The sequence below is a fragment of the Carassius gibelio genome, chromosome B1 (genome assembly GCF_023724105.1).
Source record: "Carassius gibelio isolate Cgi1373 ecotype wild population from Czech Republic chromosome B1, carGib1.2-hapl.c, whole genome shotgun sequence".
NCBI lineage: Eukaryota > Metazoa > Chordata > Actinopteri > Cypriniformes > Cyprinidae > Carassius > Carassius gibelio.
In genome coordinates, this window is record NC_068396.1 from 163,718 (window position 1) to 185,135 (window position 21,418).

Below are 21,418 nucleotides of genomic sequence, written 5' to 3' on the forward strand. Positions count from 1 at the left end.
CAAGACATTACCATATATATATGTATATATATATATATATGGATAAGTCTTGTGCTGAATTAATGGTGATGTTCTACATATTATAATGTGGTCCAAAAACTTTGAAAAGCTGCATTTGTTTGTTAACACCACATATGCACTCTTGTTTGCCATTTATTTAATATGCTAATCATTTTGAATGAACAAAAATGCCCCCGTTGTCGAGCACAAATATTCAACATCTTTGAAATCCAAAAAAGGAGCAATGTCAAATGTAATTTATTTTTACTTGGAATGAATGCACAAATAAATGAATGTATAAACTGAATGCATTTGGTGCTCTCTGGTCCCTTCACACACTACATGCCATTTTGCTTTGAATTCTACATTAAACACAAAACAAAATGATTCTGCATGCCCTTACTGTGTCCGATATCACTGTAAGTAAAGCACAGCATGCACTCAATGACGCAGAGGAAATTCAGCATGCTACATCGCATTGCTATTTTAGTCCACGGTATGAATTCTGGGGTGTATGATGGGACAATTACATTTTCTCCAAATAAACAAAATTTAGGGGTTGTAATGCATGCGAGATAAAAACTAAATATTTGTCAAAGCTGCAGTGTGCAGTTTCTGCACCACTAATGTCATCATATGGGAATGCAATAAGTAATGCTATCACATTTCCCTTATTATTCATCCGTAAGCACACATAATGAAATTGCTACACATTATAGGTAAACAAAAAATTGCAGCATAATTTATGGTGTTGGGAAAAAAGCTTTAACACTATTGAAAGTCCACAATGTCAGCAGATGTTTTTTTTTTGTTTGTTTGTTTTTTGTTCAATTTGGGAAACAATTCCAAAAAAAGTATTCCCAAGTAAATTTTTGGTCAAAGGTAAAAGAAAAACATTGCAAATTTCCTGAAAAGCCCTAGTTCCATAGATTTCCTTTTTTTCAGTGATTTCTATGCATTTGTGGGGGAAGGGCAGCACACTAGGCTCCTGCTGTTTTGCTTTGACATTGCAAGGAAAGGGGGCTAAAATGCAGCAAAACAGATCCAGGGGTCAAAGCTCTTCTAGCAGCTGACTTGGGTCTATTCACACCACACCCAACACCGAGAGTTTAACCACACCTAAAGTACACTACTTAAAGCATACAGTCTATGACATGTACATGTGTCCCATTAATGCTCAACAATAAGTTATAATGTAAAGAATAGAAACTATAAACAAAACATTAATTCAATATTTACTGTCTGCATGCAAGAATGCAATTTTCATGCATGCAAACAAGTGATATAACTTTAAATGTCTAACCAGTTTTATATGTTAAGGAAATCAGCATATTTGCTGATGAGTAGTTTCCAAATACTTTGTGCATATGTGACAAATACTACAAATGCACTGACGTTGCCAGTTCACTTTAAACAACAAAAGGTTATTGGTTTATTAAACGTGTAGTTTACGAGAAAAATATTGATTTGAAGGGAGATGACAGCAGCAGAAGAAAGTTAACGTTGTACGCGTGGCAATGTGTATATACACAGCCAAGCCCAACAACAAAAATGGCGATTACATGTAGAATAAACATCGTTTGAATGTATTCATTTATTGATATAGCAATGACATTGTACTGTATTTACCTATTGTTGTGAGGTTTTCTTGAAATAGGAGAGGATTTCGTTTTCTTTCTGGAAAAGTCACTATCGTACGGCAAAACAGATGCGTAACCGTGTTCAGCTTCTAGTGAGAAAGTAAACAAAACCAGCATTAAATACAGACGTGCGTGATTCAGTGAACAAAAACAAGAATCTTAGAAAGTTGGTATGTTTTAACATCAAGCCGTTTAACATTTAACAAATTATGCTTCTATCGACTTACTGTAAAGCAAACACCCCTCCCCCAGGTTAGATTTGACGGAAAACGAATCAACATTTTAACAGAGGCTTGGACGAATGTCATTCACGTATGTCATCTCATTTTGATTAACGTTACTGCATATTATATACTTTATAACACACAGTAACGAGATGTCATCGTCATTTGGGACTTGAATTAAACTACACTTGATCCGCTGGCAGGTTTATAAGTGATATTGGACCAGCAGTACAACTTAAGTTAACGTTATATATTACAATTCAAATACTATTTTTAGTTGACCACACAAACATCATTATATACCTCTGTCTCTTCTTTCCAAATACTCTGCTGCCTCAAGAAGAAGAAGAAGAGAATTAAGTTCCATTCCGGTGTATTAACAGAAATAAAATATAACACAAAAAACGTGTTGTACACTGTTTAACAAATGGTGGAAAACAAAGGGAGAAAACAAAACAAAACAAACAAAAAAGTGACGACGCTCGATGTGGACAGTTCAATTCTGAGTCGTAGAGACTCTCGACAAAAATTAATGCAGACTGCACGTAAACTAAAATCTGAGATCGATTGATGGCTTTGTCATCCAATCAGTCAGTAGAAAAGTATGAAAGGCGGAACTTAAAAACATTTGTATCCAATCAGAGACTTCAAAGAGACGTTCACAGGAAAGATGTTGACACATTGCGAAATGTCATATGATTGGTTAGTCAGTGATAGTAACAAGGTTGAAGCCATGCCCTAGCAACAGTACGGGTGACTCAACCCCCTGATCTCTCATTGGTCTGACGTACACTTTACAAGCTGCTGATTGGACAGACGGAAATGTCGGGCGTGTTTTCTTAGTGAACTGCTGGAGCTGTGCGTGCTGGCAGCGACAAAGTTGACTCTGAAAGACCTCGTAGAAGGGAAATGTTTTTGAGAGGCAGGATTCTGATCGTTTACCGAGCTAGAATCACATTAAAATACTAATACTAATGCTAAACTCACTTATTCACGTTTAAATAATAAGATGTTAATTAATTCATAATTAACATTAAATAAAGCCATTCAAGTTTGCTGATACTCCAATGATGTGTATGGTGCGGTCGACTGTGAGATGGTCATCCAGCTTAAATCAAGACTTTTAAATACGTTTTTCTGATATTGTAAGTAAGAAAAATATTAATATTTTGTGTTTATAGTGTTTAAATATATAAATATATTATAATAATATTTACATTTACAATTATTAATTTAGCAGAAGCTTTTATCCAAAGCGACTTACCAATGAGGACAGGAAGCAATCAAAAACAACAAAAATAAATTATATATAAATGCCATAACAAGTCTCAGTTAGCTTAACACAGTACACATAGCAAGGGCTTTTACATAATTTTAAGCCGATTCCTGAAAATGGCTAAGGACTCAGTTGCTCGGATGGAGTTGGGCTGGTCATTCACCAGGAGGAAACATTTAATTTAAAAGTCTGTGAAAGTGACTGTGCTTCTTTGAGATGGCACAATCAAGTGACGTTCACTTGCAGAACGCAAGTGAACGTCATAAGTCTGAAGTAATAAATTTAGGTAAATGGGTGCAGGGCCAGTGGTAGTTTTGTAGGCAAACATCATTTTTAGCAATGTGGTCTGAGAAAGTCAGCTGATCATCCATCATAACTCCAAGGCTTCTGGCTGTTTTTGAAGGAGTTATGGTTGATGTGCCTAACTTGATGGTGAAATTGTGATGAAACGATGGGTTTGCTGGAATTACAAGCAGTTCTGTCTTGGCAAGGTTGAGTTGATGGTCCTTCATCCAGCAGGAAATGTCTATATTTATAATAAAAATACATATTTATAAATTACAATGAATGTTTTTTGTTGTTTGTTTGATTTTTATTTATTTATTTATTTATTTTAGTTTTTTTGCAATGATAGATTGAAATGTAACGGCTAGAATGCAATTCCATGACAGCTAGAAATATTATAAAAAATACTTTCTGCATAATGCTGGCTATCACAAGTTGTTCTTTGTTGTTTTGTCCTTGCAAGAACTTGGTGTTAACAGTTCAGCAGAAATTGCAAGACATGTTCAAAGCCAAATGTTTAAGTTTGCAAGTCACAACAAATGTATTTTGTCCATTTTCCATTTCTAAATGTTGTTAACATAAGTCATCAGATCTATCTATCTATCTATCTATCTATCTATCTATCTATCTATCTATCTATCTATCTATCTATCTATCTATCTATCTATCTATCTATCTGTCTGTCTATCTATCTATCTATCTATCTATCTATCTATCTATCTATCTATCTATCTAGATCATCTTTTGTGATTCTCATTATGGCTTAATCGGCCTATTGCTTTTAACATTATATTCCTTTAGGGAAGAGAAGTATACCTACAGTATAAAGGTATAGCTGAGGTATTATCATTATCACAGAGCAGGGGAAAGGGATAGTAAACACATTGTTTTCTAGACAGGGAGCTGAGAGAGGGGAAAGAAGCCAGAAAGAAACAACAAGAAGAATGAGACCGAAAGCAGAAATTGCTGACCTCCACTCACTATAGCCAAAAAAACAAAAAAACACAGCTGTTTCTAATTGGTAACTCGGCACCGACTGCTGACCTACATTCTGCTTGAGATTCTGAACTCAGCAAAGGAGAGAGAGAGAGGGGAAATGAAACAACACAGAGGTGAAGAAAGATGAAGACTGATTTGTGGAGGAGCTGAATAGAAGGTGACTGGAAAATCTAAAATAGGAGAATTATTGGTCTGATGTTTTAATGAAAAAATAGACAGCTTTATGTGAAGAAAGCAAACAAATTACTTTCTTTCAAAATGTTTACAAACTTTCTTTGGAAATCAGTGCAGCTCAAGAGGTTCATGTTGAATGGTTAGTATGGGTAGTTGTTAGATGTTGTACTCCATCAAGTATTACAGTTCCCTGTACATGCTAGTTAAAAAAAATGGATATGGCGCTGCATGGTGCCCAAATCACCATACGGTTCATCTGGCCCTGCATTACTCATCTGTTATCTGAACACACTCTATTCAAGTAAATGGGATGACAAAATAAAAATCTACCAGTTACTGATATACATCTATACACATTATTAATAAACAGTGGTGTGTGTGTGTGTGTGTGTGTGTGTGTGTGTGTGTGTGTGTAATTTACCATTTAAATAATTTATTTCTGTCAAGCAACATGTTGTTTTGGACCCCATTGGTTTGAAACAACATGAGAGTAAGTACATTTTTTGGTGGACTAGACAAGAAGTACTCATCTGAGCAACATGAGTGAAAATTACCATTTGATTTTATCTGAAAATACATAAATCTACAGTTATGATGTGATGTTTAAGATCATGCCAAAAAATCTCAGTTGGGCTGAGGTCACAACTTTGGCCAAGAAGGTATATTTTCTTTTTTTGAAGCCATTATGTTGTTGATTTACTCAAGTCTTGTCACATCACGCAAATTATTTTGAGCTTCAACTGGTGGAGAAGAGGGGCTCCTAGAGAGAGAGAAAATAAAAACAGCTTATGCCCTAAACATAATGGCATAACCATACATTTTATGTTGAGATGAGGTTTTGGGGGATATGGGGTTAGCATGTTCAAGATTTCTATAAGTCTTTACAGAAAATCTGCACTATGCTCTTGCAGTTATATTTGCAGGACCCCCAATCAGAGCAGTGAACTGTCTCTATTTATAGACTGTTAGTATGAGTGATTAGTATGACTGTTAGTATCTTAGGTGTGCTGAGAACTCTTGTGTGAGACATGGCTCACATAATGCCTCTCAAACTCAAAATATGCGTTGTACAGTGAAAGAGACTTTGCCTAATACCTTGAATATCACCTCACTGACTGAAGCTGACTATTAATTCCATTTAACTATTGGAGAATTCTTTAGCCTGCTTTTACATCACAAACTTATTCCATGACATACTGTCAAGGTTTAGATAATGCACTCAATAAAGACATGAAAACATTTGACTGTTGGTGTGGTTTTTGAGCAGATTGTCTGTTGTTATGACTTTAAGATTACATAAAATTTTATGACTAGTTTCTGCAGAAACCAGGTCAATCAAAAAGTTTCACATGTTTCTTCCTCCAAGTGTATTATACAGAAATTGTGCACAGAAAGCTAAGAGGTTATTTTATATCCTTTCTAGAGGACAGCAGGGGAGGGGGGAGTTAACTTAAAGTTATCTGGATGCAGATTTTAACAATGTATCGATCACATAACCAGTCTAGGACAGTTAAGGGACATATGGCTTAATCTATTGTGTATTATAAGTTTATTATACTTTAATTCTGTATTTACTGTAATTTTGTACAGCAATTTGTAATGTCTGTTGTTATTTAAGAAATAAACCTGAATTTGGGCCTGATTGTAAGGTTTTCAGTAGCATGATTTACATTTATCTTACAGAAAAAAAGTTATATTAACCAAAATATGGCATTATGTTGGTCATACTACTTGCAAAATATGAATTTACTTAATTTAGAAAATATATATATAATAAATTATAAAAAGAAAAATTTGAGTCAAAAAAAAAAGAAAGAAAAAAAGATATCAAGGCAGAGGAAAGACTTAATTCTATCTAGTTAGTATGTGAGAATGAAAAAAAGAGCTTGAAGCGTACTGCCTTTGCGTGCTGGAAATGTGTTTCTGCAGCCCACGGCAATTTGTACATATTTTACGAGGTGGCTAATTCGTATGAATTTGTACAGATGACCTACACCTAACCCTGTCCCTAAACCTATACCTGTCACTGGGGTCTAGACAAATCATACAAAATTGTACAAGTGAAGTTGTACGAATTAGCCACCTCATAAAATAGGCCTATGTACAAATTGGTCATGAGATAGTGTTGACAGCACATCACCAAATCGGGGGTGGGGGCTACTTATGGACTCAAAAAATAAAGTCTTTGGCTGTTGCTCCAGTAACTGGACAACCATCATCTTCTCCTGCTTTCTACATGATGCCACTGACCAAACTTCTGTGAAGTTCTTTTATTGAATGCTGAGGACAATTACACACAACCTTGTGAAAATGCAGCTTTATCTCTTTCGTAATAAATTCATACATAATGAAATTGTCTGTGTCAAAATTGGGCCAATGGCTTCTTACAGTCAATTGAAAAGAGAGGTCTCATTTGTTAAATTAGGTGTACTTAATGATAATTAGACATTTTAATTAATTTTTGTTTTAAAAATTACAATTAAGGCACACACACACACACACACACAGTCTGGTTAGCTATCCTTGTAGGAATTCTCCATAGGCGTAATGGTTTTTATACTGTACAAAAAGTATTTTCTATCGCACTGCCTACACCAACCCTACACCTAAAATCTACCCCTCACCGGATACTTTCAGCATTTTTACTTTCTCAAAAAAAGAAAAAAGAAAAATACAATTCTGTATCATTTATAAGCTTTTGTACCCATGGGGACCTCAATTTAGGTCCCCACGGTGACACGAGTCCCAATGAGTCTGTGTGTATTCAGGTTTAAGTCCCCACCAGGATATATCAACCTGTACGTATTCACACACACATAACTAAAGTATGATACTTACACCAGATAGGCCTATGTATCGTATGAATTATCCGCCTATAGGAATCAGGTGGGCACGTTCTGTTGGAAACACTATCACTATTATGGTGACAGCGACGCCTGGCGTCGTGCTGGGGAATTTAAAGATTCTATTTGTATTTAGTAAAGCTGAATATCACACACAAAGTAATAAAACAATAACACAATACTACAGTTTTGGTAGAATGAAAGACAGAATTCCAACCAAATTATGACTAGATATCTTTGCCTTCACTGCGATATTGTATTAAACAGTATTTTGAAACTTTTTGAAAATGTTATACTTGAAATATAGATCACTAGTAGCCTACGGGTGGAGGGCGACTGATCAGATAACAGTCTGTATGGACCGTCAAAAGCTTTTTTGATGGCCATAAAGTCAAGAGTATTTTAAATAATACAAACCTAAATGACATTAAGGCCTAATATTCTAGGCTATTAAATAAGTAATTGAGTATATAATTGAGTATACCGCACACTGTGGACAATTACAAAAATTTAAACGTGTTTACCAAAGAAACAAACTCGTCAAATTCCGCCCAGTTCTCCTTTGCTATGAGATTGGACAAACTGTTTTTACTCATGCCCCTTTATCCACCACTCCCCGTTCAGGCAGCTAAACTACGAATCCAGCGTTACGGTCAATGCTTCTCTCGTAAATATTAATTTGGTGATGCTGACGTTGCTTTGTACGTTTCCTGAAGCATTTGACATATCACTTAGACTAATTAATATTCATGACCCACAAGCGTCTCTCATTCGTCTACTGCCGAATGGTCCACATTATTACTGGACGAAGGACATAATTAATATGCATGAGGCTCACGCAAAGCATGTGTGACGTGCTATGAGCCGTCTCAAGTTGAAAACACAGTCCATGTTATTGCTCCTTCTCTGCAACGTGCGTGCTGCACTGCAAATGCAATATATATATATATATATATATATTGTAGATCGTTTCGACTTGAATAATTAAACAAGTTATTTTTTGACGGATCTTCTTATTTTGCTCACTCAAGGACTGTTAAAATTACCAGCAATCCTACTGCTAGATTTTAAGTGACAATCGAGCCTTCAATTTAAGGTGAGGCTAAGCTCAATGCATTTAAGTCGTAACGTAAATTGAAACGGTCACATTACCTCTTCAGATTAAATACTACGGATTTTTTTTGCTTATGTAAACCGCTTGATTTTGCACACTTTATATTGATGTGGTTACTACTTGTTTCCGTGATCTGCAGGCTTAGGTGGACGGTAAACAACGTATAATGGCGACCGAGATTGAAGCATGGACCACTGGCCCTCAGAACGATGGTACGAACATTAAATATCCGGTTGTCCTAAAAATCTGCTCATTAATGCATTCAGCTTACATTTAGCTTATTAATGCATATTGTATTTGGTCTTTTACCATGTCGTTTTTTGCAGACTATAGGCTTTAGTTGCAGTCATGTTCCACCACCGTGTGCAATGGCAGAAGGGTTGTATATCGCATATGTGGTATAAACTCTTGGAAAAATAAACGGTGCATTACTGCATTAAAACCAGGATTTCAGTGGATGTTATTTTGAAAGCATAAAGACGAAGTAACTTTTTAATGCAAAACTTTTTTTTCGGAAGTAATTTTAATTTCTCTATTAGAATAAATAAAGTGACCGAAACTGTATTGTTTCGTAGATTTTACTAAATGTACTGTCGTTCATAATGTAAACTCTACATTCTAGTTCCAAAAGATCGTTAAACGCAAGGAGCTAACGTTAGCATGACAAATTATCATATATTGCTGCCAGATTGGCTTAAGAACAAACCAGTATTGAATGGCAAGTTGTGACATTTCTTTTCTAACCAAATCTATTTATATATGATCTTGTAAACAATAAAAACATTAAATGTCTTTGTTAAGAATTTGCTTCAATATTTAACACTACGCCCCCTCGCTGAAATACCCGGATGTTTTTCTTTCCACGTGAGTTTGAGTAAGTGTTTTGTAGATTTCCTTTCAGAAATACATGAGTGCAGAGGTCTAGATCAGTGTTATAGATAATGGGAAAAAATTGTAAGAATATAAAATACAGATCAAAAACAATTTCCCTTAAGTTACAGACATACATATATTACATGACTGTTATTGTATATACATAAAAAAGAGACAAATATAAAATAATAAATCTGCGCTGCAAAAGGAACTCAAACAGAAATCCATGATAAATTACTGTTATTGAAAGTACCTACCACAGTCTTCCTTTATGACTTGTTTATTGACCTGGTCCAGTAATTTTACAGTCATGAGACTTGTTTTTTGATTGCACACAGAACTTGGCTTGGAATTTCTCTTATCTGATAGCTGACTTGAATCATATGAATCATAGTTGACCTGCGTGTTAAATCATCTGCATGATTTATTCTGTTTTCAATATTTGTGTAGTTATATTCAAAAGTATTATGTGTAAACAAAGGTAATTGCTTCAAAATTAAAATGTAATACGTTTTGGAAGGCTTACAATTAAAAAAATAATAAAAATAAAAAAACTCAGATTTGGGTGTTTTGTCACTTGGTCTATTTAAACTTTTGCCTTGTCACTGTTTTGTGTTTATATTGTTTTCTGTTTAATAAACAGTGCGTTTATTCTACAAGAGCTCATTTTAATGATTATGTTGGCATTCTGTCCTTCTCTTTTCTGGATTGGATCCAGTTTGATTAGTTTGATTAATAGCAGGCGTAAATTACAATGAACAAAAAAAAGTAAATAAATATTCTAGTATGACACTTTTCATTGGGGTTGATGTATTTATTTACACAACCGAGAAAAGAGTGTCAATGTAAATTTAACCCTTTAACTGCCTGCTCAACCAAATGGTTGATTTGTCACTTTATGGTAAACGTAGAAAAGCTAAGCTAATGTTTTCAGATAATCCTTTCTGCTGTCAGAATGTACTATTTGCTGAGAAATATAACTTTCTGATCATTCATTATAGTTCATATTTTCTGATTTCCATAGTATGTGTATGAATTCCGGTACTTTTGCCATAAAGTGACATATCAACCATTTGGTAGAGGCCGATATTTAAAAAATTATGGGACGTGTTGAAAAAAAATACATTGAGTGTGGTAACTAATGACATAAGGAGATAAGAAATGCAAACAAAAAAAATTTCAAATGCTTTTTTCTTGGTGGGGCAGTTAAAGGGTTAAGCAGATTTGTTATTTGCATACATTTTGAGATGTTTTGCATCTACAATTTCTGTGATTATTTAGCAGCCCCCCCCCCCCCCCCCCCGCAATTTTGTAGCAAGCAGTAAAAGTAATTTTTTTCAGTTGCAATCAGATGTGTCATTGCAGATGTGATTGCAATCACATAAATGTGAAACAATACCTCTCATAAAACGTGAGTATATATGTTGCATAGTGCTAGCAAAATATTGTGTAACCACATAGAGTACTGGAGGAAAAAAAATAGTTGTCTAACACACTTAAGATGTACTTTTCTTATACATTTTTCAGATTGCATTTGGGCAGGTTATAATTTAGCGTGCCACAAACAAATGAGATCTTATTGACCCCATACTTCTGAATAACCTCCTATTTGTGGATTCCTGTTTTTTTTTTTTCATGTAGTCATAGTGCATAATGTGTAATGCACAGACTTGCGAGACACATTTGCACTACAAACTGAATGTGTTGTTGTAACGTGGGTTTAGTGTACACCCTCATAAGATGTCAGAGGTGAATATGCCCATAGTTGACAAAAACAGATAAGACTTTTACTTTTATCACAGCAAATTCTCCTTATTGACAGTTAAACCATTTGTTAAACACACCCACCACACCTCCTGGTGTCCCACTTACTTAGTACTCAAAACAAAAAGAAAGCAGCAATGGGTACTACAGAGCTCCAGAGGATAACTTTTAGTGGATATTTCTGCAATATTTCTGCTTTGCTGTGTATTTTGTGATGCTGTTCTTGGCACTTATACAGATTTAAACACTGTAGTAACTAAAATGTGGTTTCTCGTCTGATTATAAGTAGTATTTAGGAAGAGGGTATTTATTACCATGTAGTCCACTCCTACTCCTACTTTCTCCTGTGAACGTGTCACCCCACACCCCGCCCATGCGCACTGTACACTGCTATATGTAGAAAGGCTTGGCAAGAGCACCAGCTCTAGCACCAGAAATGAGCAACGTCAGCTTTTCTGCCTTCTGTGCTACTGCCTTTAGTTATCCTTCTGTAATCTTGTGAAAACAGAGATACAATTTTGGGGTTTACATTCTAACATTGTTAGAAACCTGTGCGCATTGTTGTTTTGGAGCCTGTCTCTTTAAAACTGAGTAGATTGATTGAGATTATTTTTTGATTTGAGTTAAAAGTGGACTCGTCACTTTTTTATGTTATTTATATTATTATTATAGTTTTTATTCATGTATTTTATTATTATTTTAGGGGATTCTTTTTCAAGGTTTATCTGATGTGAATGTGAAATCTTACCAGGTGTGCTGGAAAGACAAATATTTCTCCATAACGAAATGTTCCAATCATTTATGATGCAATTTGAAATAATAATATTTGTTCTGTACAGGTTTTGTAAATGTTTAGTTAAAGTGGTATGCCTGCTACGTGATGTCTGAACTTACCTTTTGACATAAAAATGTAAATTGCAAATGGAAAATTGTTGGTCTTGTATTTTTCATAAGCCTTATTTGTATATTTAATATTTAATTTCTTATTTCTCATTTGTTCTTTTACTATGCACATTTTTTATGTGAAGCAACTTAATAAATGAGGAATTTTGAGCAATTTGTCATGAACAGGGTTTCTACGGGTCTTTAAAAATGTCTTAAAGCGGAGTAGAAAATCTGAAATTCACAAAATTATGGCACTGAATGTTGCTTTCACTGCAAAGGAAAGAAAAATATAATACCATCTTTAGTGTTTGTTCTTGTTTCCCAATTTAAATATACAAGCAAACCATCTTAAATCAAGATACAAAATGAAGGCATGAAGTTACAAAATTAAGTGAATGTGTGCTTAAGACAAGAATACATATCTGTAAATGGGGTATGAAAATTCAATTTAAAGGGAATGTGCATTAGCAAATATTTTCCCTGGGTTTAATCATAAAGTAACTTCATTTTGAGAAATTTCCAGAAGACATGTCATTTTGCTTTTCCAATAAATGCATCTTTACATTTGCCCTGGAAAACAAGACAAAAATCCTGAGAAAGATAATGTGTTTTTTTTTTAGATTTAGTTTGACCATGTTGTGAGACGGTACAGTAAAGGTTCTTTCCATATTCTAGTGGTTGCGAGCAGAGTTTATTATGTCTTCAATATGCTCTTATAAAAACCGCAGGACAGAGGCCTTTGCATGTTCTCACTGTGTCTGCTTGGGTTTCCTTCCAGAGCCCAGAGGCATGCAGAACAGGTTTATTGAACAATCTAAATTGTCCCAGGACTTGTGTGTAAAGACAAGCCTTGTGTATGGATCAACTTGTGTATGGATTAACTGGTTCTCACCAGGAATATAGCCATAGGTACTGGATTGGAGCGAAAGAAGCAAACAAACAAACATAAAACCTTCAGAAACCCTGGTAAATGTAACCGTATTTATTGTAGAAATTACAAGTTCAAAATGTAAGCTACATGAAAAAAGAAACTAAATTACTGTAAAATGCAGAGTAGAAATCAGATGTCTACGGTGTTTAACTGGTAACGTATGCTTGGCCATTTATCTAAATAGTTGTCCATTCGGTCTGTCTTGTACAGGCGTGTTCTCACTTGAGCAAGGGAAGGGTGAGGAGGATGAGTCTTATGGCAGTGAAGATCTGAATGAGTTGGAGGTGAACGGGAACTGGACCCCTCAGGAGAAGGCCCTGCACGAGGCCAGACTGAAAGCTAAGGCTAAGCGGCGCTTGCGCAAGTCATCATCCCGGGATTCCAACCGGGAATCAATCTCTGATTCCCTTTCAGGAGAGCTTTCTACCGATCCACACAGCCCCAAGGGCAAAAACGCTGTAAATGACAGAAAGTCACGGACTGGAAAAGGTCGGGGACTGCCGAAAAAAGGTCAGATTGTGAAAAATGAATTGTTTTTCCCAAGTGCCTAATTTTAATGGTAACTCAAGTTATATCATCAAGATGTGGTTATTTTAGCTGCAGAATCATCCCCAAAATGTTTATTACATAATTCTTGATTTTTCTTGTTCTGTAATTCTTAGTTTTTAAGTTAAGCGAAAAATAAGATAAGCGATATAACCGGCACCATTTATATTGTGGTGTCTATTGGATAAATGTTTATTGTTCAAGGTCTGTCTCCTTTCCGCACTTGGCTTTCAGCTAGTGTTTTACACTGATTGCTCTTATGTATAGGTGGAGCAGGTGGTAAAGGTGTGTGGGGAGCAGCGGGTATGGTATATGAGGTGGAGGAACCTGATGCTAAGGACCCCAACTACGATGAATCTTCACAAGTAAGTGTATAGCTACATTTCAGTTTTACAGGTTACATGAAGAATAATAGTATACCTCACTTAATGGTAGATATAGTATGTATGGGTTATAAAAAATATTTGTCTACAGGGATCAGAACTCTTGCAAATATTGTGCAAATATTTTTTATAATATAAAAATGTTTTTAAACAATTGTTTAAACATTGTTATCAACAATGCCAGTTAACACAATTAGGACTGGAGGTTTATTTAGAAATGAAAGTTGTCAACATTTCCTCCCCCTCATGTCATTCTTCATGATTTTTAAGCCTGATTCAGACTCTGAGAATGTTTATAAATGAGAGGATTGTAACGTTGCACATCTTTATTATGATCCAACAGCAATATAAGTGAGAAACCATAATAGGACTCCTTAAGTGAGATTTTAGTGAACTTGCAAGAAGTTTGACTAAAATGCAGGAAAAATGATTTGAGGCTCCTGTTTATATATATATATATATATATATATATGTATATGTCCCAGATCAAATATAGCAACGTGTCAGTAGCATTAAATATCACAGATTCTTGCATTATGACAATGACACAACCACTAATGAGGTGTGATGTTTGGACTGGCATGAGTGTAAGTAAATAAAGTAGAGTGAATTATTTCTTAAAGAGATGTCCATTAGAAATAATCAGTGTTTCAGCAGAGCTGACTGGGATGTGTGCTAAAAGTAATTCTGGCAAGCATGCTGTTTGAATATCGCAGTGATGTTAATCAGTGCACAAATTAAAAAGCAATTGCCTGTAGCATTGTCTTGTTTCCTTGAAAGCTCTGTGAGGCCAGATGCATGATGAAAGCAATGTGTTATTTTTATTATAGTATATACTTGTTGTTTCCTTATTTATTTTGCCCCTTATTTACAATAAAGGTGTATTTTCTAGTGTGAGTTTTTTTTGTTTTTTTGTATTTCAGGGAGACACCGTATATGCCACAGTAGTACCAGAGCTGGACGAGAGAGAACTCGAGAAGACCATCAACCCCATTGTGCAGGAATACTTTGAGCATGGAGACACCAAAGAAGTGGAGGTGAGCTGTAGTTCATCACAAAGCCAGATACCAATTAACAGAACCTTTGTTTCAGTGTAATGTAGAGGAGAAAATGTTGGCTACAATGTGTGTTAAACATTCCATACCTATTAATTGTTTACTCTTAGCATAGTGGTTCTCAAACAGAAAACTGGAGCATACTAGGGGGCATTTAAAAGCATTAAAATAAGCTTAAACAAGTAATTTTAAATCAAGTTAATTTCTATTTTTAGTTCACAAAGTACATTTTCTTCTCCTTTGAAGATCCAGGGTTCACACTAGCTTGTACAACTAAGATATATGAGGAAGCCTAATTTAAGGTGGGATTTCTAGAGAGGGAAAAGTTATGTAAATTAATAAAATTCCATGGACAGTGTTTTTGTAACTTAATTTTATGGTTATGCCAAGCTCTAAAATAATTTATCATTTAGAAATTGTGACAAAAAAATTATATCCGGGAAAAAAAACCCAAAATAAATAAAAAGTTAATAGATTAAAGGAAGCCGGATTCCTGAAGAACATTCAGATATATTTAAACGTCTGGAATCCTGAAATTTATAAGGGGGCACTGAAGTCAAAAAAGGTTTTAAACCCCTATATTACTGCATCATTATGTCACAACTGGTGTATTATACAGTATTTTAAATACTCATTAGAAAGGAAGCATTGAATACACATTCCAGCTATTTTCCACAGTTTCCTATTTCCTCCTTTGTCTGATAGATGCTGCTCAAAGAGCTGAACTTGGGGCATCACAAATATGAGTTCTCCTCTCTGGCTGTGTCTCTTTCTCTGGAGGGCAAGGCCAGCCACAGAGAGCTCACATCTCGTCTCCTCTCTGACTTGTCTGGGAAGGTGCTTTCTGAGAAGGACATGTCACGTGCATTTGACAAAATGCTTAAAGAGCTGCCAGACCTCATCCTGGATACACCGGAGGCCCCACAGGTTGTAAACTCAATTATACTGTAAAGTGCACAATGTAAGAAATTCAATGAAACGGGACAGCACGTAATTAAAGGAACAGTTGACCCAAGAGTAAACATTATTTATTCACCCTCATGTTCTTCCAAATATGCCAGACTGGGGAACACAATAGACCATAAAAATAGTCTTTTAAATGGAATTAAAGCATATATATATTATATTTTAATATGAAATACATTCCCTATATTACCTGGTTCCTTTCCTTTCCTCAGATGCTTGGCCAATTTATTGCACGCGCCATTGCTGACCACGCTTTACCGATGAGTTTCCTTGACTGTTACAAAGGCAAAGTAGATTGTGACCATGCCAGGTGAGCTTGATGTTACTTTGTCAGTCTTATATTGGCTTATTTGCTTGGATATTCACCAGCAGTTTTTGGTTTAGATTCTGAATTAGAATTAGTTTGAAGTTTGAAGACCAATATTATTTAAATAGAGGGAGTCACAATGTGATTTGCATTCTGGATCATAATGGGAATTGTGGTGGGAATTTACCACCTGCCACTCGCCAGTTGTCAATGCAGTGGCAGGTAATTTGGCCTTGTCTGTCAGTAGCTATGGTGAACTGTCTGTGATTGGTCAATGCTTTTGCTTTGTTCCAATGGTGCATGTTTGTAAAAGTAGCATTTTGTCTTTCCTGGAAGGACCACAGACGTAACAAGTGGAATAATGTTTGCCATTCACTTTAGTAGGTTATGTCATACTATTTTTACATATTCAAAATAAAATCCTTATGTCTAATAAAAAAAAAAAAAAAAAAAGTGTAGAAGCAGTTAGGGTAATTTCCCACCCTACATGGGGTTCTAGATTGAATATGCAGTTCCTTTTGTTTGACATGTGAAATCAGACAAAATGAGCTGCATGTATTTTTTCCTGCATTATCTGCTTCTGACTTGCTGCCTTACCCTGGCTTTCATGCTATTCCCCTGTTCAATATTAGAGCTGCACTGGACAGAGCATCAGTTCTTCTCTCCATGAAAAGAAAAATCATGCGGCTTGATAATGTGTGGGGAGTAGGTGGCGGCCAGAGGCCTGTCAAACATCTCATCAAGGAGGTGAGGTATCTCTGTATTATTACTTGCATCCTCTTTTTTTAACTAATTACTTTCAAAACATAGTGTAAATATTCAAAAAATTATAAGTAATTGTAATAAGTAATACATATTCAGCTTTAATCAGTAATTTTAATGGCTGTAAGGACTGCTTGTTAATACTGCAAATGCTTGTTAATACACCCTTAATCACACCCTTTTTCTTTGATTAATTGCACACTTTAACTTGAAATTAAACAGACGATTTATCTTGTTTCAAATGTTTTTGTCATTATTTGCTTTATCAAGCAAAGTAAACAAAAAGATTATAGGGTGATTCTCAAAAATCTGTTTTCTGTAAGATAAATTTAGATGTCTTTCCAAAAAATGACACTTAGAAACTCCAAAAGGACACCAAAGGAGCCCATATTTTATAGTATGTGTACAGTGCTAGAGCAAAGAGCCTATACATTTTAAAAAAGTAAAGTTGCAATACCAAACAGGACCACATGGAGATGCCAAAAAACAACAACCTTAAACCAACCGCCTGCTGACTGCATATGTCTACTACTACTGTAGACCGATCCATTCATTATTGTGAATGGGTGTGGAATAAAGAAATAAAGAAATATATATATATATAATTTTTTCTACATTTTCATGCAAAGGTGTTTATTAATTCATCAACTCGTTTCTCAAAGTAGAAACTATTATAAAGTCAGTCATAACTATATATATATATATATATATATATATATATATATATATATATATATATATATATATATATATATATATATATTCTGCCAAAAAAATTGGGTTGGTACAATAGTAACCCATTTTCTCATTTCGGAACATGCCACTTATTTCCTGTCCATAAATTATGTTGCTGTTTGTTTTACAGATGAACCTATTGCTAAAGGAGTACCTGGTGTCAGGTGAGCTCTCTGAGGCTGAGCACTGTCTGCGAGATCTAGAAGTGCCACACTTTCATCATGAACTGGTCTATGAGGTATAAAGTTTGAAGTGTGAATAGCATGTTCACTAGTTATGTCATGAATTTAAAAAGAAATCTTTTTAAGATTTTCACTGTTTCTTTTATAAAATGGTGTTTTACCATCAAGTCTACTGACTTGGAAATATCAGTATCACAAACATTGCTTCTTGGTTTTGCCCATTACAGAAACTAGTGCGGTAATATGCACTTTCCTTTACCCTAGTTAAGGTCTCTTGTTGTACCAGCACATTTTCAACATTTTCTTTGATAATAAAGTGCATTGTCACGTTGCACAAGGACTTGCTTTTCCTTATTCCTCTTCCTGTCATTTTCCTTGTTTCTCTCATCTGTTTGTTGTTGATGTAGGCTGTGTTTATGGCACTGGAGTCTACAGGTGAAACAGCCTTACAAATGATGGTCAAACTTCTCAAGGCATTCTGGCAAACTGGCCTAATCACTCTGGACCAAATGAACAGGGTTAGTACTAACTTTTATTTATTTTTTTATGTGCTATGGTGATTCTAAGTTTGCAACATAACAGACATACAGACAAATCAATCATTTTTTTTCAGTGTTTTGAAGGACATCTAAATAAAAGATCTAAGGCAGTGACTTGATTCAGTTAATTGGTTGTTGACTGGATGGAGGCAGATCTGAATGCAATTTTTTTATTTATAAAAGTCTATTTTAAGAAAGCTGAAGAGTGATACCCATGCATGGACAAATTGTTTGCATTGAAATGCATTTAGAAAATTTCCATTTAATGCAGGCTTAAATGATTGTTGTTGTTGTTGTTATTTATGTTTTAATTATTAACAAACAGATGGCTCTGTAATATTAGTATAATGGGGGTTACACCCACTGACATCAAAATTTGTATGAAACACAAAAAGTGATAGTGGATGGAGATTTATATCTAATATCTTTTCTAGTATCTTTTCACCAGATCACTACAAAGGTAGTTTTTCCAGTCATCACCATCATCTTTGAACCATACTTGTATTCAGAAGTCTATTGACATACAACTTGACTTGGTAATTGAAAGTTCGCAGGTTGGAACCCTGCAGAGGACAATCTAAAAGCCATTATTTTTGTGATTGTGAACAGAAACAAAAGGGCAACCCTGTAGTGAGGAAGTATTGTTCGTTCACTTAATTAATTCATTCATTTCCATAATTTTAATGAACTGGCTTTAAAGCTTTCTGTTTATAACAACGGCTTTCAAATCAGTTATTGATTTCCACATAATTCAATACATAATTTGACCAGATTGAATATATAATTGCTATGACATGGTTGGCAACGTTTTTTTGAACAGTGACGCTGTTTGTGAGAGGATTATTGAGTTTGCATGTTTCACACAGGGCTTCCAGCGTGTATATGACGAGCTGCCGGAGATCAACCTGGATGTGCCTCATGCGCACTCCATTATGGAAACCTTTGTGGACCTTTGTTACCAAGAGGCAGTGATCACTAAGCAGCTGAGAGATTCCTGTCCAACCAGGTCAGAGACTTGTATCTTCCTTGTTAACCGATGTTCCGCCATATGTAAAGACTGGAGAATATGATTGTGATTTTTTGTTACCATCTGCTACATAATGGTAGTTCTGTTCCTGTAAACACTAGCGTTATAACGTGCTCCTTGTGGCCAATAGGGGGCGTAAGCGCTTTGTGAGTGAGGGCGACGGAGGCATCGTGAAAAGCTAGAAGATTTGGTCAGAGCTCCGGCAGGCCCTGATGATGAGCAGCCTGGGATCTCCCGCACTTCCCTGGGAATCTGTCCTCACTGTCTTCATTGCTCATCCTCGGAGTACACAGAAATATTCAGCCTCAGAAACAATATCATCGTGTAGAGTGACAACTGAGAAATGCTGTACTCTCCTCTATTACAGGCTTGTTTCATTTTGTTTGTGAATTTATGTTCGATTGTATGCAGTATAAGTGCTGCAGCGGAAGAAAAAAAGTGGGGAAATCAGCAGCTTCAGATGGCCATGAAATACAGTTTGGTTTGAGGGATTAATGTTGCTTTTTTCAGCTTAAGTTGTTTTTTTTGTTGTTGTTGTTTACAAGGGTTCACTTGTTAGTGTTCACAGTGGTCAATCAATGTTTTGCTTTTCTTTACAATTTAATTCATAAAATATGGAGCACGTAAACTAATGTATTAAATTGTGTTACCCAAATGAAGTGTTTAATCAAACTGTTGGGCCAAAATACAATATTATATGAAGCGAATGGAGACACTTCTATTGTTTTTTTTTAATTTTATTAGTAGTAATTATTGCATGTTTATCTTCAAATTTGTCTTATTACTGCATAAAGAAACCCACTTTTTCAGATTCACAAGGTTCTGGGACATTGCTTGGTTAATTAAAGTCTCTTTTTTCGGTTATTCATGATTTATACCTTATGCATGATGAAAACTATTTTAATTTGAATGAGTTTATGGATCGTTTTGACATCAAGAAGAACCTTTGTATGTTTAAGCTTCCAAAGAATGGAGGAGAGAGCATCATCACCTCTCAGTCACGGCTGATGCCTGAAAGACTACAGTCTCCCATTTTCATAGCAGCTCAAGTTTTGTACCCTCTTTGTTTGAAGGTAATGTTCAGAACAATCATTTTAATTTTCAGTTATTTTCTTTATTTGGACAAGGAAAACTGGTTAAATTGTGTCAGTGCAGAGTAAACAATTGTAAGTTAAAAAAAAATTGTGTATAATTTTTGAAGTGGTAAACTTTTCTGCAAATTTCCACCAGTTTCACTAGTGAAACACTTGTGGTTTCAATTATATGATGGAGAGAAACTACTAAATTTAACCAAAAGTACTTTGTACATGCAATCTGTCTTTGTATCTGTTGATGGGACACTTTTTCAAAACTTTTTTTTTTTTGTCAACTAGCATTTACAGAGTTCCAGCATTAAATACATTTTGACATTAAATTTAATAAAAATTCATAATGCTCATAATCATGTTTCTTTGTGTGAGTTTATTTTATATATGTATATATATATATATATATACAGGATAGAACCCTAGTGCTTTTGAGTCTTGAGAACTCACGTCGCATGCTCTTGTTTTCTCTGTGCCCACAGATAATATTAAGGCAGTTTACAAATGTGATACTGATTTAATACAACAGTTCAAATAAATTGTAAGAATTTTCTCGGTTTCTTCAAGAGTTTCAAATATAGTAACAGCTCAGCCGCTTCACATCTATTAAAGCAAACATAGCCGAGTTTCATTCATTCAGTGAAAGTGTGTTTTTGAATGAATCTGGTGAGTCAGTTATTCATGGTTACCCATTCATAAAGACTTGCTTCCTTCCTAAATGAATCAGCCATTCGAACAAATCAATGTTCAATGATAAAAATCATTGAGTTGCTGCAACCTGCAGGCAGATTTAGTTAAATTTTTAGAGTATAATTTCAGTTAT

General features: G+C 35.1%; 1 protein-coding gene across 1 annotated transcript; it reads left to right on the forward strand.

The window, feature by feature from the left end:
* The first annotated feature begins 8,309 nt into the window (after window positions 1–8,309).
* LOC127949314 (programmed cell death protein 4) lies at window positions 8,310–20,951 on the forward strand. The gene is made up of 12 exons (XM_052546413.1): window positions 8,310–8,537; window positions 8,695–8,767; window positions 13,219–13,518; window positions 13,822–13,919; window positions 14,861–14,974; window positions 15,698–15,919; window positions 16,171–16,268; window positions 16,898–17,012; window positions 17,893–18,000; window positions 18,352–18,462; window positions 19,350–19,489; window positions 19,641–20,951. The coding sequence occupies exons 2-12, from the start codon at window positions 8,722–8,724 to the stop codon at window positions 19,690–19,692; spliced, it is 1,404 nt and encodes a 467-aa protein (XP_052402373.1). The 5' UTR covers window positions 8,310–8,537; window positions 8,695–8,721; the 3' UTR covers window positions 19,693–20,951.
* The last annotated feature ends 467 nt before the right edge of the window (window positions 20,952–21,418 follow it).